Source organism: Phaseolus vulgaris, unplaced genomic scaffold (assembly GCF_000499845.2).
Source record: "Phaseolus vulgaris cultivar G19833 unplaced genomic scaffold, P. vulgaris v2.0 scaffold_65, whole genome shotgun sequence".
Lineage (NCBI taxonomy): Eukaryota > Viridiplantae > Streptophyta > Magnoliopsida > Fabales > Fabaceae > Phaseolus > Phaseolus vulgaris.
Window position 1 is genome coordinate 62883 of NW_027174117.1, and position 17716 is coordinate 80598.

A 17716-nucleotide genomic window follows, 5' to 3' on the forward strand; every position below is an offset into this window, starting at 1 on the left:
GACGTCCGAATCTATCGGCGTGCTGTTGTGGTTGTGTTTTTGGAAGTTCTTGGGAGTTTCTGAAAGATTGATTGCTGGATCGATTGTTTGCTGGAGAAGGTTTTGTTCGTTGAAGTTTGGTTTGCTGAGTTTTCATGAGAAAGATGAGAAGCAACCGTTCAAGTCCCGTTGTGCCAGTTGCTACAGAAGGCGCCATGACCATGGCGCAGATGATGGAGATCATGCGTGCGCTGCAGGCGAATGTGGAGGCATCGCGCATAGAGCAAGCGAAGATGCATGAAGACCTGGTCGCCTCTCAGGCCAGGAATGAAGAGTTAAGCAGAGTGACTGAGGACTTGCGTCAAGCTCTTCAGAAGCAGAGAGGATGCCCAGTTGTTGAAGAGGTCGCGTCGTCGTCGCCACCGCGCGTTTTCCCTATGCCGTTTGCTCAGGCGATCACAGACACGCCTATCCCTGCGAGCGTAGTACCTGTGAAAGCTTCTTTCACCGGCGTGGAGGACCTTGAGGCACATCTCACCATGTTCCACACGCAGATGATGCTGTCAGGAGGCTCGGATGCTGTATATTGCAAGATGTTTGTGAGCACGCTCTAGGGAACAGCGCTGGAATGGTTTGTGAGCTTGCCTACAGGTCACATAACCAATTTCCAGCAGTTTTCCAAGCTTTTCGTCGAGCAGTACATTGTGAACAAGGCGCCACCTAGGGTGTCTTATGACCTGTTCGACATAAGGCAGTACCAGGGAGAGTCCCTCAGGGACTACTTGAATTGCTTTGGAGCACAGATGGTCTGCTCGCCTGCTAAAGACGAGGAGATGCTGGTATACGCCTTCAAAAAAGGCGTGCTGCCGGGACCTTTCTGTTAGGCGCTGATTAGAGCTCACCCCGCCACGTTTGCTGAAGTAAGGCGACTTGTGGTGGACCACATCGCCGACGAGAGTGAGGTCGCCGAGAAGAGAGGGAGTGTGGCCCCTGCTAGGCCACGTGCCCAGACTAGTATCCAGCCGCAGAGGGTGCTGGAGACGATGGGGGCAAAGAAGGATCAAAGGACTCGCCATCCTTATGATCCGAGGAAGAACAAGGGAAGGGGCCCGGGACGCCCTAGGGAATATAATTGCCCATCAAAGTACAAGTTTGTCATGGGGTTGGCGGATCTGATCGCCATTCCCAACATAGCAGCCAGGCTTAAGGCGCCTGAGAAAGTGGGCGACAATGATGGAGATCAAGCTCAAGAGGACATGGAGGCCAATCAACAAGATCAAGAAGAGGTAGAGGCACAAATAGAGGACGCCCATGGAGGTCAAAGCCCACCTCAAAGGATTACAAGAAGCATGTTCAAAGCTTTAGGAGCTAGGGGACATTTATTTTCTCTTTTTTGTAATTTCTTTAGTTGAAGGTGCTTAGAGGGAAACATTAGAAACCTCTTTTGTTATAGCATCTTTTAGGCTTTAGTTAGGAGCTTTAGGAGGGGGGGTGTATTAGTAGATAGGTGTAGGAGTAGAATAGGAGGTGCCAAAGTGAAGGAAGGGATCACACCTTCCTCATGCATAGGTTTAGGCGCTGGTTTTGAGTAAGTTTAGGAGGGAATTTTGAATTCTCTTAATTTTGATTTTCAGCACCTTAGGCTATAAATAGAGGTGCTCTCCTTGTATTTTTCAGATTTGAATTTGTCTAAAGAAACTATACTCAAAATTGGAGTGAGCATTGGAGAGCTTTTGAGCCTTCTTCTCTAGTCTTATCTTGAAGGACCATGGTTTCTTCAAGTGGCGGCTTGCACACTCATCTAGGAGCATCCATACTTCTAGTGGCGTGATCATCCAACCATTCTTCCATCCTCATGAGCATTCTCTTCTCCTTCCTTTCTTCTCTTGTTAATTTCCTTGTTTTAGCTTGTTTTCTAGTTGTTTTGGTTCGGCAATTTCAGCTTGTTTTGTGTAGCTATGGTTCATTTGTGTTCTTGGCTATTTTTCATCTTTTCTTCTTCAATTCCAGCAATTTGATTCGGTTCCTTACTGTTTTATGTTGATTAATTAGTGTTTTTGCCTTTCTTCCATCTCTTTTGGTTCAATTTGACAATATGTGGAACATCCAAATGAGTTTGGGATTTGGTACTAGTTTTTGGTGAGTTCTTGTCTTAGAACAATGATCCAACTCTAAGAAAAGTGCCTCAATAATGTCCAGCTCAAGGTGATTCCTAAGAATGTCAAGTATCATTCTCTATATGGCTAGTGGAATCACATCAGACAAGGTGTTAGGACCAAAACCAAACGCCTGGTGTGAGTTCCACCAGAGTTTAGGTCACAATGTTGATTCGTGTTTGGCCCTGGGCTACCAACTCGACGATCTGGTCAAGAACGGTTTTTTGAACGATTACCTGCTGGACAAGAGGACGGGAGGTGCGTCGAGCTCCCAGCCGGCGGGTGGAGAGGCTCAGCAGCATGAGATGCCCACTCATGGCGAGATCCACACCATCGCTGGAGGATTCTCGGGTGGTGGATGCACTGCGTCACAGAGGAAAAAATACGCAAGGTCTGTGATGACGGTGGATATGTTCGAGGATCACTCGCCAGATGTGGACATCACGTTCACAGAGGAGGATCTTAGGGACGTTGTGCCTCACGACAACGATCCCATAGTTATCTCGCTTGTCACGGTGGGAAGGAAGGTCCACCGGGTACTGGTGGAGCAAGGAAGCTCGGCGAATGTAATGTTCTGGCCGACTTTCACACAGTTGCAACTACCCCTTGACCAGCAAAGACCCTATGGAGGGTGTTTGTATGGTTTCGCTGGCGATCAGGTGGAGGTCAGGGGGTACATCGAGCTAAGAACAACGTTCACGAATGAGGTGGCCTCGAGGACGGAGAAAATCAAGTACCTCGTTGTGAATGCCCCCTCAGCATATAACATTCTGTTGGGGAGACCAACCCTCAACAGAATAGGACCTGTGCCCTCAACCAGGCACATGAAGGTTAAGTTACCATCGATGGAGGGGGTGGCGATCACCATCAGATCTGACCAGAAGGAGGCGAAGAAGTGCTATGAGAATAGCCTCAAGAATAAGAGGTCAATAAGTTACATCACCACGACACCGCCTCCTGGTGTGAAGCCCTAGCCAACAGAATGGCGAGTTGTTGATGCGGCGATGGAAGTGGCCGCCGGAGGCGATGTCACCATGGTGGATGCTGAGGTTGAGGGAGAGAGTGGCGGACGGGAAGAAGAGGCGAGGAACCGCCCAGAGGAAGCGAGGGAATTGGGAATCGCTAGGGCGGTGATCGCCAGGGAAACCAGACCCAAACCCGTCGAGGAATGGCTCGAAAGGGAGATCGGGGGAAAGGTATTCAAGCTGGGAAGATCTTTGGAGGCTCAGCTCCAAGATTAGATCACCAAGGTGATAGAACGACATCTGGATGCTTTTGCGTGGTCTGCTTCACACATGCCGGGAATTGACCCCGATTTCTTGTGTCACCATTTGGCAATGGACACACAAGTCAGACCAGTGCGGCAGAGAAGAAGGAAGTTTAACGAGGAGAGGAGGCAGGCGATTAGGGATGAAACACAGAAGCTCCTCGCCGCAGGCCATATCAGGGAGGTCCAGTACCCTGAGTGGTTGGCTAATGTCGTGCTGGTGAAGAAGAGCAATGGGAATTGTGCATGTGTGTCGACTTCACTGACCTGAACAAGGCTTGCCCATAGGATTCGTATCCTTTGCCAAGCATAGATGCCCTGGTCGACAGTGCAACAGGGTGCAAATTGCTGAGTTTTCTGGACGCCTTCTCGGGCTATAATCAGATAAAGATGCATCCTTTGGATGAAGAGAAAACTGCCTTCATGACTGAGAGGTCGTGCTACTGTTACAAGGTGATGCCCTCTGGGCTGAAGAATGCGGGGGCCACGTACCAAAGAATGATGGATAAGGTACTTGCACCAATGCTGGGAAGGAATGTGCAAGCGTACGTAGATGACATGGTCGTGACCTCGTTAGAGAAGAGCAAGCACGTCTCGGATCTGGAGGAGTTGTTGACCACGATTGCCAAGTTCAGATTAAAGTTAAACCCCGAGAAGTGCATTTTCGGCGTGGAGGCAGGGCGGTTCTTGGGATTCCTCTTAACTGAAAGAGGAATAGAGGCAAATTCTGATAAGTGTGCTGCCATATTGGCGATGAGGAGCCCGGCTACCGTGAAGGAGGTGCAGCAACTTACAGGTCGGATGGCCGCCTTGTCTCGTTTCGTATCAGCTAGCGGAGAGAAAGGCCATCCGTATTTCCAATGTTTGAGGCGAAACAACAAGTTTGTCTGGTCGAAGGAGTGTGAAGAAGCCTTCGTGAACCTTAAAGAGTACTTGGCGAGCCCGCCGGTTTTGTGCAAACCCCTAGTAGGAACCCCTCTCAGGTTGTATTTTGCTGTGACTGAGAGGGCGGTGAGTGCGGTGCTCGCCCAAGATCAAGACCAGGCTCAGAAGCCTATTTATTTCGTCAGCAAGGTGTTGCAAGGCCCGGAGGTGAGGTATCAGGCCTTGGAAAGAGCTACACTGGCTGTAGTATTTTCGGCGAGGAAGTTGCGCCACTATTTTCACAGTTTTACAGTGCTGGTGATGACCGACTTGCCCATCCAGAAAGTCCTGAAGAAGCCTGATGTAGCTGGGAGAATGGTCAAGTGGGCGGTGGAGCTGTCGGAGTTCGACATCAAATATGAGCCCCGAGGTCCGATCAAGGGGCAGATTTTCGCTGATTTTGTGGTCGAGCTCTCGTCAGAAGCAACACGAGTTGAAGGGGATGATTTTCGTTGGGTGCTCTCGGTGGACGGATCGTCAAACCAGCAGGGTAGCGATGCTGGAGTCATTCTGGAGGGGCCCAACAGCGTGCTGATAGAGCAGTCCCTGAGGTTTGCCTTCAAAGCCAGCAACAATCAAGCAGAGTATGAAGCGCTGATCGCCGGAATCTTGCTGGCCAAGGAGATGGGGGCTAGGGTGCTGATGGCTAAGAGCGACTCATTATTAGTCACAGGACAAGTAACAGGCGAGTTCCAGGCCAGGGATCCACAAATGGCGGCTTACTTGAAGTATGTGCAGGAGTTGAAGAGTTCCTTTGTCTCATTTGAAGTGGTGCATGTGCCCAGAGAGCAAAATGCCCGAGCAGACTTGTTAGCTAAGCTCGCCAGTTCGGGCAAGGGGGGTAGGCAGAGGATAGTGATCCAAGAAACTCTGAAGACGCCTAGAGCATTTGTGGCAGACCACCTAGTTCTTCAGATAAGCAAGTCGACGGAGAAAGCGGCGAGGAGTCACAGATCCTTGACTCAGGAGACCTTGAGATCGCCAAGAATAAGAGCATGTCGGGGGGAGAGGGTGAACATGACGCAGGTCTGCGCTACGCACGAGCCAGACACGTGGATAACATAGTACCAGTGTTGCCTGGCGGATGGACTTCTCCCGCTGGATCCGACGGAGGCTAGAAAGATAAACAAGAACTCCAGCAAGTTCACCATGATTGATGGCGAGTTGTACAGGTTTGGGTTCACACACGCACTCCTGGAATGTGTGCACGGAGAAAAATGTACAAGAATCATGGCCGAGCTCCATGAGGGCATATGTGGGAGTCAGGTTGGGGGTCGAGCCCTGGCTACAAGAACTCTCCGTGCAGGTTATTACTGGCCAACGATGAGGGAGGATTGCAAGAAGTATGCACAGTGTTGCAAGCAATGCCAGTAGCACGCCGATTGGCACAGGGCGCCTCCAGAAGAGTTAAAGTCAATTTACAGCCCATGGTCGTTTCATACTTGGGGAATTGACATCCTGGGACCTTTCCCATTGGCGATCAGACAGATGAAGTACTTGGTGGTGGCGATTGAATACTTCACCAAGTGGATCGAAGCAGAACCAGTAGCCCAGATCACCGCACACAAGATTGAGAGCTTTGTATGGAAGAACATCGTGTGCCGGTTTGGTGTGCCTAAGCGCCTGGTGTCAGACAATGGGACTCAGTTTGCAAGTCACCTACTGAAGAAGCTGTGCGGAGAGGTGGGAATTCAGCAGGTGTTTGCATCCGTCGAGCACCCCTAGACAAATGGCCAAGTAGAGTCTGCCAATCGGGTGTTGCTAAGAGGCTTGAAGAGAAGGCTAGAAAAAGCCAAGGGATCGTGGGCTGAAGAGGTACCCCGCATAGTTTGGGCGTACCAAACCACCGAGCAGTCAGGAACCCATGAGACCCCGTTCAGCTAGGTCTATGGATGTGATGCGATGATTCCAGTGGAAATCCAGGAGAGCTCGCCGAGATTCCAGAACTTTGTGGCGGAAGACTTGAACGAAGAAAGAAGGTTGAATCTGGATTTACTGGATGAGGTCAGGGAGGAGGCAAGGGTAAAGGCTGAGGCAGTGAAAAGGAGGATTGAACGAAGGTATAACTCGAAGGTGATGCCAAGGCAGTTTAGAGACGACCTGGTGATGAGGAAGGCCCACCAGTACGAGATGGAAAACAAGTTATCGCCTAAGTGGACAGGACCGTTCAGAATAACCGAGGCGCTCGGGAACGGCGCCTACCGCTTAGAGACATTGGAAGGAGGGGCGATTCCTCGCACTTGGAACGCCACACACCTCAAGTTATATTACAGTTAAAGCTTTGTAAGTAAAAACGAACATGAAGAGATTTGCAAGCTTTCTGTTAAAATGGTTTGAAGGGGGCACTCTTTTTTCCGTAAGGAGGATTTTTAATGAGGCTACCCAATAAAGAAGAGTTTTCAAAGAGTTTAAAGTTTCTAAGATTGCATGCTTGTTGTTTCGAAAGTTTTAAGAAAAAAGACCTTATCACTCGTACGTGATTCAAGGCAAGTTTAAAGTTATGCTGCATGTTTTCTAAGAAAAAGTTTTAAAGTCCCCATCGCTCTTCGGCGATTGGCGGCATCAGTTAAAGTTTTAAAGTCCTCATCGTCTTTCGGCGATCGGAGGCACCAGCGACGACTAAAGACCTCAGCGCTCTCGTGCGTTTGGAGGCAAGAAAAGAAAAGACCTCCTCGCCCTCGAGCGAGTGCAGGCGAGAAAGAGTAAAAGACCTCCTCGCCCTCGAGCGAGTGCAGGCGAGAAAGAGTAAAAGACCTCCTCGCCCTTGAGCGAGTGCAGGCGAGAAAGAGAAAAGGTCCTCAGTGCATCCAGGGGGAAGGAGATGTACACCCTGGGCAAGTTGAGGCACCAGATAAAGTCCTTCTCGCCGTTGAGCGAGTTCAGGCAAGATAAAGTCCTTCTCGCCATTGAGCGAGTTCAGGCAAGATAAAGTCCTTCTCGCCATTGAGCGAGTTCAGGCAAGATAAAGTCCTTCTCGCCGTTGAGCGAGTTCAGGCAAGATAAAGTCCTTCTCGCCGTTGAGCGAGTTCAGGCAAGAGAAAGTCCTTCTCGCCGATGAGTGAGTTCAGGCAAGATGAAGTCCTCCTCGACTTTGAACGAGCGCAGGCGAGAGTAGAAGAAGACCTCTTCGCCTTTGAGCGAGCGCAGGCGAGAAAAAGAGAAGTCCTCCTTGCCTTTGAGAAAGTGTAGGCAAGAAGAAGTCCTCCTTGCCTTTGGGCAAGTTGAGGACCCAGAAAAAGTCCTTCTCACCTCAGAGTGAGTTCAGGCAAGATGAATTGAAAAGTCAGGGGTGTTCGTGACCTTAAACGACGGGAAGGGAAGGAAAACGCCTTTCCCCCTTTAGGTGAAACATCAATATTGACTTAGTACAACCAGAGGAAGCTTCCACGCTTGTAGGCGGTGTGAAGCAGATAAAATCCTTCTCGTCCTGAACGAGTTCAGGTATGACGTGAAGAGTGAAAGAAGTTTAAAAGATGGCTAAGGTAAGTTCACAGAGAACACCTCGCTATCCAGCTCCTTGTTCTGAAGCTCAGGGAGGTAGAGAAGGATCCGAAAGGCGGTGAGTGAATAGTTGAGCCCAGAGTATCGCTGGGTTGATTTGTTTAAGCAAGTTTCACCAGATAAGTTGATCAACCATACAGCGAGTAAGAAAGCAGATGAAGGTTAAAGAATGCGAAGTAAACAAAAAGATGAGGTGCAAAAAGCAGAAGAAGTTATATAAAAGCAATGTCAGTACAAGTTTACACATAAGCCACTATTACAATTGAAAGATAAGCAGCAGTTTTCAAAAATGATGTGATGAGGAGAGGCAGCTAGTCTTCCGAGGGTACGATCTTCCCATCCACCACCTCGTTGCAAATGGACACCATGGTCAGATCAAGCTCGGGGTATTGGCAAGCGACTTGCTCCAGGGCGGCGGCGAACCTGGCGGCAAGGACTTGGGCGGAGCTTTGCTCGAGCTCTTCGGTTTGTTTCTTCAGCTCGTCAGTTCGTTTCTTCAGCTCTTCAGTTTCCCCGCGAGCTTGAGCAAGGTCTTCAGCAACCTTTTTGCCTTCGTCCCGCGCCTGGGCAGCTCTGCAGCAATCTTCTTTTTTTCCTCTTGAGCTTTGGCGAGCTCAGCCATGGTGTCGTCCCTCTCCTTCTCGACCTTCCCGAGGAGGACTTCCCGATCCGTCGCATCTGCTTTCATTGATGCCTCCAAGTTGGCCACCTTGAGCATGTAGGGTACCAGCTTACTCTCCAGCTCAATTTTCTCTTGAGCTAGGAGGTGCAGTTTTTAGCAAAGATCGGAGGCCTCCTTACGCGCGCCCCTTAGTTCAACGTCCATGGCATCCTCCAGCCTTGAATGGTCGATCTCCGCCATCATCAGATTGCAAGAAAGCTTCTCTGCCTCCATCCTTATCAGGCGGTTTGACTCCTTGAGCGCCGCATTCTCATCTTGAAGCTTCTTGCTCGTGTTCTTCACAGCCTTTTTTATAATCGAGGGGAGATCCTCTGCCATCATCTTCAGTTTGGCTGTGAAGGGTCCCCAGATCTCTTCGATGGAGGCGGGAAGGTTTGAAGTTGTTGCTGGCGGAGGTGCTGAAGGAGCTTGGTGTTGACTTTCACCACCACCCTCTTGAGTTTGAAGGGCGAGGGGGGCTTCTTGGCGTGGTGGTGAAGTGGGAGATTCGGTTATGAGTATTGGAGAGTTGTGAGCACTCTCATCTCCACCTGGTGCGGCCCCAACAATAGAGGTGGTTGAAGGAGGACCCTCTCCAGCAGATACGAACGGCGTGGAGGCGCTTGGAGGGTTCTCTATGAAATTGGGGCTGCTGCTTTCAACCGCAGGGGGTGTGACAGCCAAGGGTGTTGCTTGGACTGGTTGTGTTGGAGCTAGAGGTGAGGGCGGTGTTGGAGCTGGGGGTGAAGGCGGTGTTGGAGTTGGGAGTGCAGGTGGCGAAGAGGGACGAAGCATCCTTGTGCAGGTGTTGGAGTTGGGAGCCACCCTTGTCCTCTTGGTAACGAGGCCATCCTCGATGGTCTCTTCATCCTCTTCATCCTCTTGTACCACTTGGGGAGTTTTTCTTTTTGGCTTCCTCAAGATCAATTTTTTTCGTTGAGGTGCGGGTAGTACCCCGGAAGAGGTTGCACCTCGGGGGGGAGTTTTGCCCTGAGCAACGGCGATCTCCACCATCGAGTTGGGCACGGTTTGGGAGCTCGCCGCCAGTTTGTGAGTTCGGGCGATCGCCCTTAATTCAGCCAGATTACCTTTTCCCAGCATGTTATCTGCACAAGGTAAAGAATAGGTGAGCAATTAAAACAGAAGCAGAAAATACAAGCATGTATGTACAGGGATAACACAAGCAGCACATAGGTTAATAACGGAATGCCAAAGTAGAACGGAAAAAATGCCAAGTTGGTGTTAAATTTGATTGTGAGGTGGGGCTTACCGATGTGGGCTTCGAGTTGACCCTCGAGGAATTCGATGGTGATTATTGAGGAAGTAGGAAAGTTAATGTGGGCATCAGCCACCCTTTTCCAGAAAAGGCAGAGGTCCTTGTGCAACTCACCCATGTTGTCAGGACTTCTTGGCCTTCTGAAGTTTTCTTTGGAGTCCTTGCTCCCCTTGTTTACCCAATACAAGGGGAAGCCATCGAGCAGCGAGGGGTCTTGATCGTTTTGACACACTTGGACAAACTTTCCTTTCCAGTCTTTGTAGGATTGCTGGAAGATTGAGAGGATCGATCTCCCAGCAATCCCGTTTAAGCTCACCCAGGGGCGGTCTCCGGGATTCTTGGCCTCGAAAAAGAAAAGGAAAACATCTACCGAGGCCGGTAGTCCCAAGTGCGCGCACATGATTTGAAATGCCCTCACGAATGCCCAGCTGTTGGGATGGAGCCGGGCAGCGGCAATGTTGAGCTCGGTTAGTAGCTCTCGTTCAAAGCGGGTGAAGGGAAACCTGAGTTTCACCTTCTTGAATAAAGTGGTGTAAACGAAGCAGAACAACTCGTCGTTGTTCCCCTTGTCATCCGCGCAGATTGGCACGTCGGAAGGGCAAGGCAACACCATTAACTTGTCGTCGTGCTCCTTGTGGAACGAGAGGTTGGGTTCGTCCCCTTTCTTCAACTGTAGCACCGCCAACGCAGAGTTTACTGAAGAGGTCTCCTTCAGCAAAGTTGGGGTGACCCACGGGTAGAGTTTCTTATAGTCTTGTGTAGGAACGGAGGCTCCTCCGGCGACTGGTGGAGTTGCTGGAGTGGGATTGGCGTGAGAAGGAGCAGGCCTCTCAGCCTGTGCGGAAGAAGCGCCGGAGGCTCGTGGCGGGTTACGCGCTGTGGAGGATTCGCCCCAGCGGCAACCCTACGCGCTTGGGGTGGAGGGTTTCGCGATGAAGGAGGAGGGTTCGCGGTGGATTTCGCGTGAGCCATCGCAGGAACTGCAAGGGAAAAAGGAAAGGGATGAACAAAGGTTACAGAGAACGACTCGATTGAGGATGAAGAAAGAAGAACGAACGAACAAGAGTTCGTTGGGATGAACGTGATGGAAGACGAAGCCCTAAGTTACGAAAGGGGAGAAAAGGAAGAAACTGCCCACAACGTATGCACCAGACAGATAATGGATGATGCGAATCGGTCAAAATGCAAGAAGTATCAACAGAAGGCGTAAAAGAGTTACCTTTTGGTGATCGAATGTGTGTTGAAGAAAGTTGGAGATTGAGAGAGTTGAGGTAAGCTCTGTTCCTCCCGCGTCGGCTCCCGGCCCCTCCTCCCGCGAACTACTGCTTCCCCCCCTGTCTACAGGCAGTTGGCACAGGGGTTCACTGAAGGGATGTCGCCAGAAAACCCTCAGAGGGGAGGAGGCATGCCTTACTATATGGGGGCGTTCTTGGCGGTAGCCCTCGATTGGCGCTCCCAGGCTCAAAGTGTTGCCAAAGGAAAAGAGATCCTCTGAAAACTGAAGCAAGAGACGGGGGAGCTGAAAAAGGAGAAGCAAGCTTGGGGGCTTAAGGAGGAAGCCCACCAAGCTTCACTGAGGCTGGCCCAAGAGGGTAAAGACGGGGCTGAAGCTTACGCGCGTGAGGTTGAACAGGCGTATGCAGACTTGCTAGCCCACCTCACCTCCGACCAAATCCAGAATATTGGTCTCCAAGAGGTGGCTCGTGCCTCCGAAGTGCAACAGAGAAAACTTGAAGAACTGTACGCTGTTGGGAGGCAAAAGCTGGCTGAGACTGAGAACGCCCTGGCGGCGAAGGTCGAGGCCTTTGACCTTCTCCAAGCTGAAGCCAACAAGCTCCTGGTGGGGAAGGAGTTCTTGGACAAACAGCTGGCGTCCAAGGATTCCAGGATCAGCGAGCTGGAGAGGGAAGTCCAGGAGCTCACCGCGAGATGGCGGGCGTGTTCGACGAGGGCTTCCAGGAGGCTCTGGTTCAAGCATCTTGCGAGAACCCAGGGATCAATGTCTCGAACTGTGACCCTACCCACCACGCCGTCGATGGGAAAGTTGTGCCTCTTGAACTGGGCGATTGAACTGCAAACCCTCAGCCTCCGTCTTTTGCTCTTTACGTTTTTCCTGCGCTTGATAACTTCGTAAATACTTTGAACTATTTGTATTTTGTTGGAACAGTGGGTATTAATTGCATTATCCTTGTCCTTAATCTTTAACATTTGCATGTTTATGAGGAATTAAGTGTTGTTTGACTGTTATCTTTACCTTTGTTCTTCATTCTTGTATGCTTCAACTGTTTCGCCTGTACTTCTATCTGTTTTTTTCGCTATACTGGGCGAACTTGTACCTATGGCGCTTAGGTAGCACGTAACCTTCTCTTTCTTTTACCCATCACTTCTAACTTTCACCTCGAAACCTGTTCCGCCTTCGTATCTACAAGGGCCCTGCCTCGTGAAGGCGCTGGCTGCTCCGCCATTGCTCAAATGAAAAAGTTGAACTTGATCTCTTCCGGCTTCGTCATCGCTCGAGGGTGTGGAGGCTCATCTGTCTTCTGTACTGAGTGTCCACGCTCGAGAAGAGACCTGCTCTGGGCCTAAACACCTGGGACAAAGTCGCGCTTCAGTGCCTACGCCCATGGAGAGGCTTCTCTAACAGCGCCGTATCGTCCATGGAGTGCCTCTAACACCAAGGCAATATGTCCCTTAACTCTTGGTGCTTGGCACCCACGCCTGAGGAGAGGCCTATTACAGCAGCGCCGTATCGTCCTCAGGGTGTCTAGAAACGCCAAGCACTAGGCAGGCTTGAAGCCCCCCCATGGGGTCGCTCCCTCCATGGACTTTCCCTCCCATGGGTATCGGGGAGCAACGCCGCTGATGGCTTGCTTTGCTTCTGGCGATTTCGCCCCCCTCCACAGTCTTTCCTACCTGTAGGCATCGGGGGGCCGACGCCATCAGTGCCTTATACCGGCGACACCTTCAGCGTCTTATACTGGCGACACCTTCAGCGTCTTATACTGGCGACGCCCTACCTTGGCGACACCATGTCTTGGCGATGCCCTGTGCGGTCAATCTGTTGACTTTGGCCTTGACGTTGACTTTGACTTTGATTCCGGTCAACGCCCGAGGGCGGGACGTTTGCCTTAGCAAAAGGACCAAGGTCTCGCCCATGCCATCTACGTGGCACTTTCCGTATTACTGAGGGGACGTTCCCCTGTTCGATTTGATTTTGACATTTTCTGATTTTCTGAGCTTTTGAGAAGATGCTCTCTTCTTCGCCGGCGCGTCGTACCCTCGGGAACGCTGTCGACACGACGTTCTCTGAGCGAGAAAAGGTGACGCTAAGAGTCGTCCTCCCATCTCCCTTTTCGCGTCCTTTGGCGCCTCAACTACAATGTTTGGGTCTTTGAAATCCCGTACTTGCACTCGTCATTTCTGTGTTTTTGCATCTTCTTCGCACCGTTCCTCTTCCTTCCAAAGAGTTCTTTTCTCGTTGACATTTCCCTTCTGCACTCCTACCGCCTCTTTCTCCTTTGATCTTTTGGTTCTTTCGCCAATAGCTAGTGCCGGCATGTCTACCAATCCTCCTTCCCCTAGGACCAAACCTCAAGATCTTTACGCGTGGGCCTCGCGCGAGCTCCTCGATGAGTGCTCTAGCCTACTTTCCTCCAAGGCCTTGAGGGAACATGTGGGGGACCCGTGTTCCTATGATCATCGTGCCTTCGCGAAGAGGCATGATGACGACATCGCCGTGCTCCCTTGCACCTTAGGGGAGCCGGTGTGTGGGGATGAGCGGGCCAACAATGGAGTCCCTTTTTTCTACTTTTACCAGGTGGTCTTCAAAAACGTCGACGTGAGCCTACCCTTCTCTAGGTTCGAGAGGGAACTGCTGACGGAGATTAATGCTGCCCCGGCCCAGCTGTACCCTAACAGCTCGGCTTTCGTCAAAGCCTTCGACATACTATTTGGTTTCCTGGGGTGTGCACCTTCCGTGGACATCTTCCTTTACTTCTTTGAGGTGAAGAGGCAAAGGAACAACCTTCGGGTGACCCTCAGCAACGTTCCCGGCAGGGTCCTCCTAACCCCATTCCAGCACTCCTTCACAGGGTGGAAGGGTAAGTTCTTTAAGGTTTGTTGTTTTGATCTCGTGCCTTCCGCCCTGGACGGCTTTCCACTGTACTGGGTGAGGGAGACAAGAGCCCTGAAGTCCAGGCCTCTTAAGAGGCTACCTTTGAACGACCAGGTGGCTTGTAAGATCTTGGCCGGGCGGGGGGCTTTGACACTGCCGCCTTGATATGTCTGGAGTACAACGCTGAGGCCTTGGAGAAATATATATGTGCGAGAGATTACCTTAAAACCTCCCATCCTTCATCTTTACTGGATTTTTTCATGACTTATCTTGTGGTTCCTTTACCATGCTTGTCTCCTTTGGTGCAGGTTCAAAGATAAACCGACAACAAAGGTCGCAGCTGGCCCAGGCGTTGAGGGCCGAGAACGGGGCTGCGTCATCCTCCCAGTCAGACTCCGGAGGCCACTGAGATGTGGCCTGATATTGCTTTTCATATGAACATAGGGCGTGTACATGATTGCCCCATTTGTCCAATTTTTCGTTATCACGAACTTTATTTCTAACTCTAACTCTTGATCTACACTTTGGCTTTGTTTAAGCGCTGCCCATTTTATTTTTGTGTATTTGCGTCTACTTCTGCTTCTTCTGCCATGTTGCGCTTGTTACCTCCGGCAGTCCCCTCCATTGTTTTTAGGAGGGTTTATTTTACCTGTACTGAGTGTGCACACTTAAGGGGAGGCCTGCTCTGGGTGCCCTTAGTGTGTCTAACACTAGGGACAAAGTCGCGCTTTGGTGCCCACGCGCTTGGAGAGGCCGATATAACAACGTCGTATCGTCCTCAGGGTGTCTAAAAACACCAAGGCGAAGGCTTTCGTCCGTCACCGGGGCTAGTTATTCATACTTCAGGAGGGGGCGTCCCGAAGAAGTCCCTCAACCCCTGCTTAAGGACTAAGACTCCCGGATTTTACCTTATCGAACATCTGATACCGGGGCTAGCTATTCATACCCGAAGGAATCCCTTAACCCCTACTCAAGGACTAAACTCCCGGATCTTGCCTCGTGTTGGACATACCTGTTATCTTGACCTCTAGGCGCATGCATGCGCTCTTACCACTTGGTTTGAATTCCGATGCCATCTCCCCATTTGGCGATGCCTACATTCTGGCGACGCCCCACCTTGGCGGCGTTTCCTTTGGCGACATGTCATTTGGCGACGCCTGTTCTTGGCGACGCCTAATCTTGTGACGCCTAATCTTGGCGACGCTTGATCTTGGCGGCGCCTCGTCTTGGCGATGCCTTATCTTGGCGACGCCTGACGCTGCTTTGAGTCTTTGTCTTTTATCTTCTTAACCTTTTGCCTTATACTTCGAACGAGAAGAGAAAAACTGAGACAAAGTTTTCTCGAACTTTTTTTTTTTTTTTTTTTACTTGGGTGACCTCAATAAAAAACCCCGAGGGGGAAAAAGAGTGTCCCCTTTACAAATCGTATTACATAACTGAACTGAAATAAAATTTCCAATTGGCCGCATTCCAACTGCGCGGAATGTGACCTCCTTCCAAAGTGTCTAGATTGTATGAACCATTCCCCTTGGCTTCGGTGATTCTGAAGGGTCTGGTCCATTTGGAAGTATCCTGGTGCACTCCTCGCCATTATCCTGGTGCACTAGTGGCCGCTTACGCACGTTAGGATAGGGTGGGTGAACCCGTGTCTGAACAATACTCCGTCCGCTAGGGTATATCTTGCGGCATTCCTCTTAACCTTCTTGCCCTCCTCTGGTTCCGCTGGGAGAACCCCATCTGCCAGATACCGTCTGTATGGCGTCATCCAGGTGTCTCCTTCGGCTAAAGCATATATCTGCGTATGCCTTCCTCCTTCGGGCGTGTCCGCATATGTGCTGATATGGGGTATCTTTATTTTATCTTGAGTCAAGGAACGGTGACTCCTTGGCCTCCCTCTCGCAGTGCTAATATGGAGGACATCCACCTTGTTGTCTTCCACGAATTTTCGCGGAGCTTTTAGCGTCTCTTGGATTACTGTCCTCTGCCTGCCCCCCTTGCCTGAGCTGGTCAGCAGGTCAGCTCTGGCATTCTGTTCTTGTGGGACATGTATTAGCTCAAGAACGCTAAATGCTCCCTTCAGCAGTTGGACGTACTTTAAATACGCCGCCATTTGTGGATCTTTTGCTTTGAACTCACCCGATACTTGTCCCGTAATCAACTGTGAATCACTCTTCACCAAGAGGTTCTGCGCACCTTTCTCCTTAGCCAGGAGCATCCCTGCGATCAGTGCCTCGTACTCAGCCTGATTGTTACTCGCTTTAAAGGCGAAACGCAGAGCTTGCTCAATCAGCACACCATTGGGTCCCTCCAAGACTATCCCCGCACCACTTCCTTGCTGATTGGAAGAGCCATCGACCGAGAACAACCACTGCAATCCCGACTCCACTTCTTGTTCGCCTCCAGGCGAGAGCTCTGCAACAAAATCCGCATATACCTGTCCTTTGATGGATCCTCTGGGCTCATACCAGGTGGTCTTCAAGAGCATCGACGTGTGCCTGCCCTTCTCCAGGTTTGAGAGGGAACTACTGACAGAGATTAACGCTGCTCCAGCCCAGTTGTATCCTAACAGCTGGGCTTTCGTCAAAGCCTTTGACATACTCTTTGGCTTTCTGGGGTGCGCACCCTCGGTTGACATCTTTCTTCTCTTTTTTGAGGTGAAGAGGCAAAGGAACAACCTTTGGGTGACCCTCAGCAATGTTCCCGGCAGGGTCCTCCTAACTCCCTTCCAAAACTCCTTCACAGGGTGGATGGGTAGATTTTTTAAAGTTTGTTGTTCTGATCTCGTGCCTTCTGCCCTGGATGGTTTTCCACTGTACTGGGTGAGGGAGACGAGAGCCTTGAAGTCCAAACGTTTTAAGAGGCTACCCTTGAACGACCAGGTGGCATGCCGGATCTTGGCTGAGGCGGGAGGCTTTGACGCTGCCGCTTTGATTAGTTTGGAGTACAACGCCGAAGCCTTGGAGAAATATATATGTACGAGAGATTACCTTAAAACCTCCCATTCTTCATCTTTACTAGATCTTTGCATGACCTATCTTGTGGTGCCTTCACATTCGTCGGTCCATGCAAAGCGACTATTTCTTTTGAGGCACTGGAAATAGGGGTGCCCCTTCTCTCCCCCTGCAGAAACAAACCTCGATAATGCTGCCATTCGCCCTGTCAGTTGCTGCACTTCCTTCACTGATGTCGGGCTCCTCATGGCGATGATGGCTGCGCACTTGTCTGGGTTTGCCTCAATTCCTCTTTCCGTGAGCATAAAGCCTAAAAACTTCCTTGCCTCAACCCCAAAGACACATTTCTCAAGGTTCAGTTTGAGGCGATATTTCGAGATGGTGGCAAACAACTCTTCCAGGTCTGTTGTATGTTGCCTTCTATCGCGCGAAGTTACCACCATGTAGTCTACGTAGGCTTGCACGTTCTTTCCCAACATGGGAACCAGGACCTTGTCCATTAGCCTCTGACAGGTGGCGCCCGCATTCTTTAATCCAAACGGCATTACTTTGTAGCAGTAGCTGCACGTCTCGGTCATGAACGCTGTTTTACCCTCATCTCTCGGGTGCATCTTGATCTGATTATACCCCGAAAAAGCGTCCAAGAAACTTAGCATTTCGCAGCCTGAGGCACTTTCCACCAGGGCGTCGATGCTGGGTAGTGGATACGAGTCCTTAGGGCATGCCTTGTTCAGGTCCGAAGTCTACACACATCCTCCACTTCTCATTTGATTTTTTCACTAGGACGACGTTGGCCAGCCACTCGGGGTATTGGATTTTTCGTATGTGTCCGACGCTCAACAGCTTCTGCATCTCTTCCCTTATCACAAGCCGCCTTTCTTCATTGA

General features: G+C 50.7%; 1 protein-coding gene across 1 annotated transcript; it reads right to left on the minus strand.

The window, feature by feature from the left end:
• Positions 1-15481: 15481 nt before the first annotated feature.
• LOC137817442 (uncharacterized) lies at positions 15482-17407 on the minus strand. Its single transcript, XM_068620730.1, has 2 exons — positions 17013-17407; positions 15482-16373 (listed from the first exon to the last, which is right to left on the minus strand). The coding sequence occupies exons 1-2, from the start codon at positions 17405-17407 to the stop codon at positions 15482-15484; spliced, it is 1287 nt and encodes a 428-aa protein (XP_068476831.1).
• Between the last annotated feature and the right edge of the window lie 309 nt (positions 17408-17716).

Coding starts and splice junctions, on each gene's coding strand:
- LOC137817442 (XM_068620730.1), bottom strand. CDS start 17,407: ATGACCGAGACGTGCAGCTACTGCTACAAAGTAATGCCGTTTGGATTA. Junction 16,374..17,012: donor CGAATGGCAGCATTATCGAG/GTTTGTTTCTGC, acceptor GGAGAAGGGCAG/GCACACGTCGATGCTCTTGA.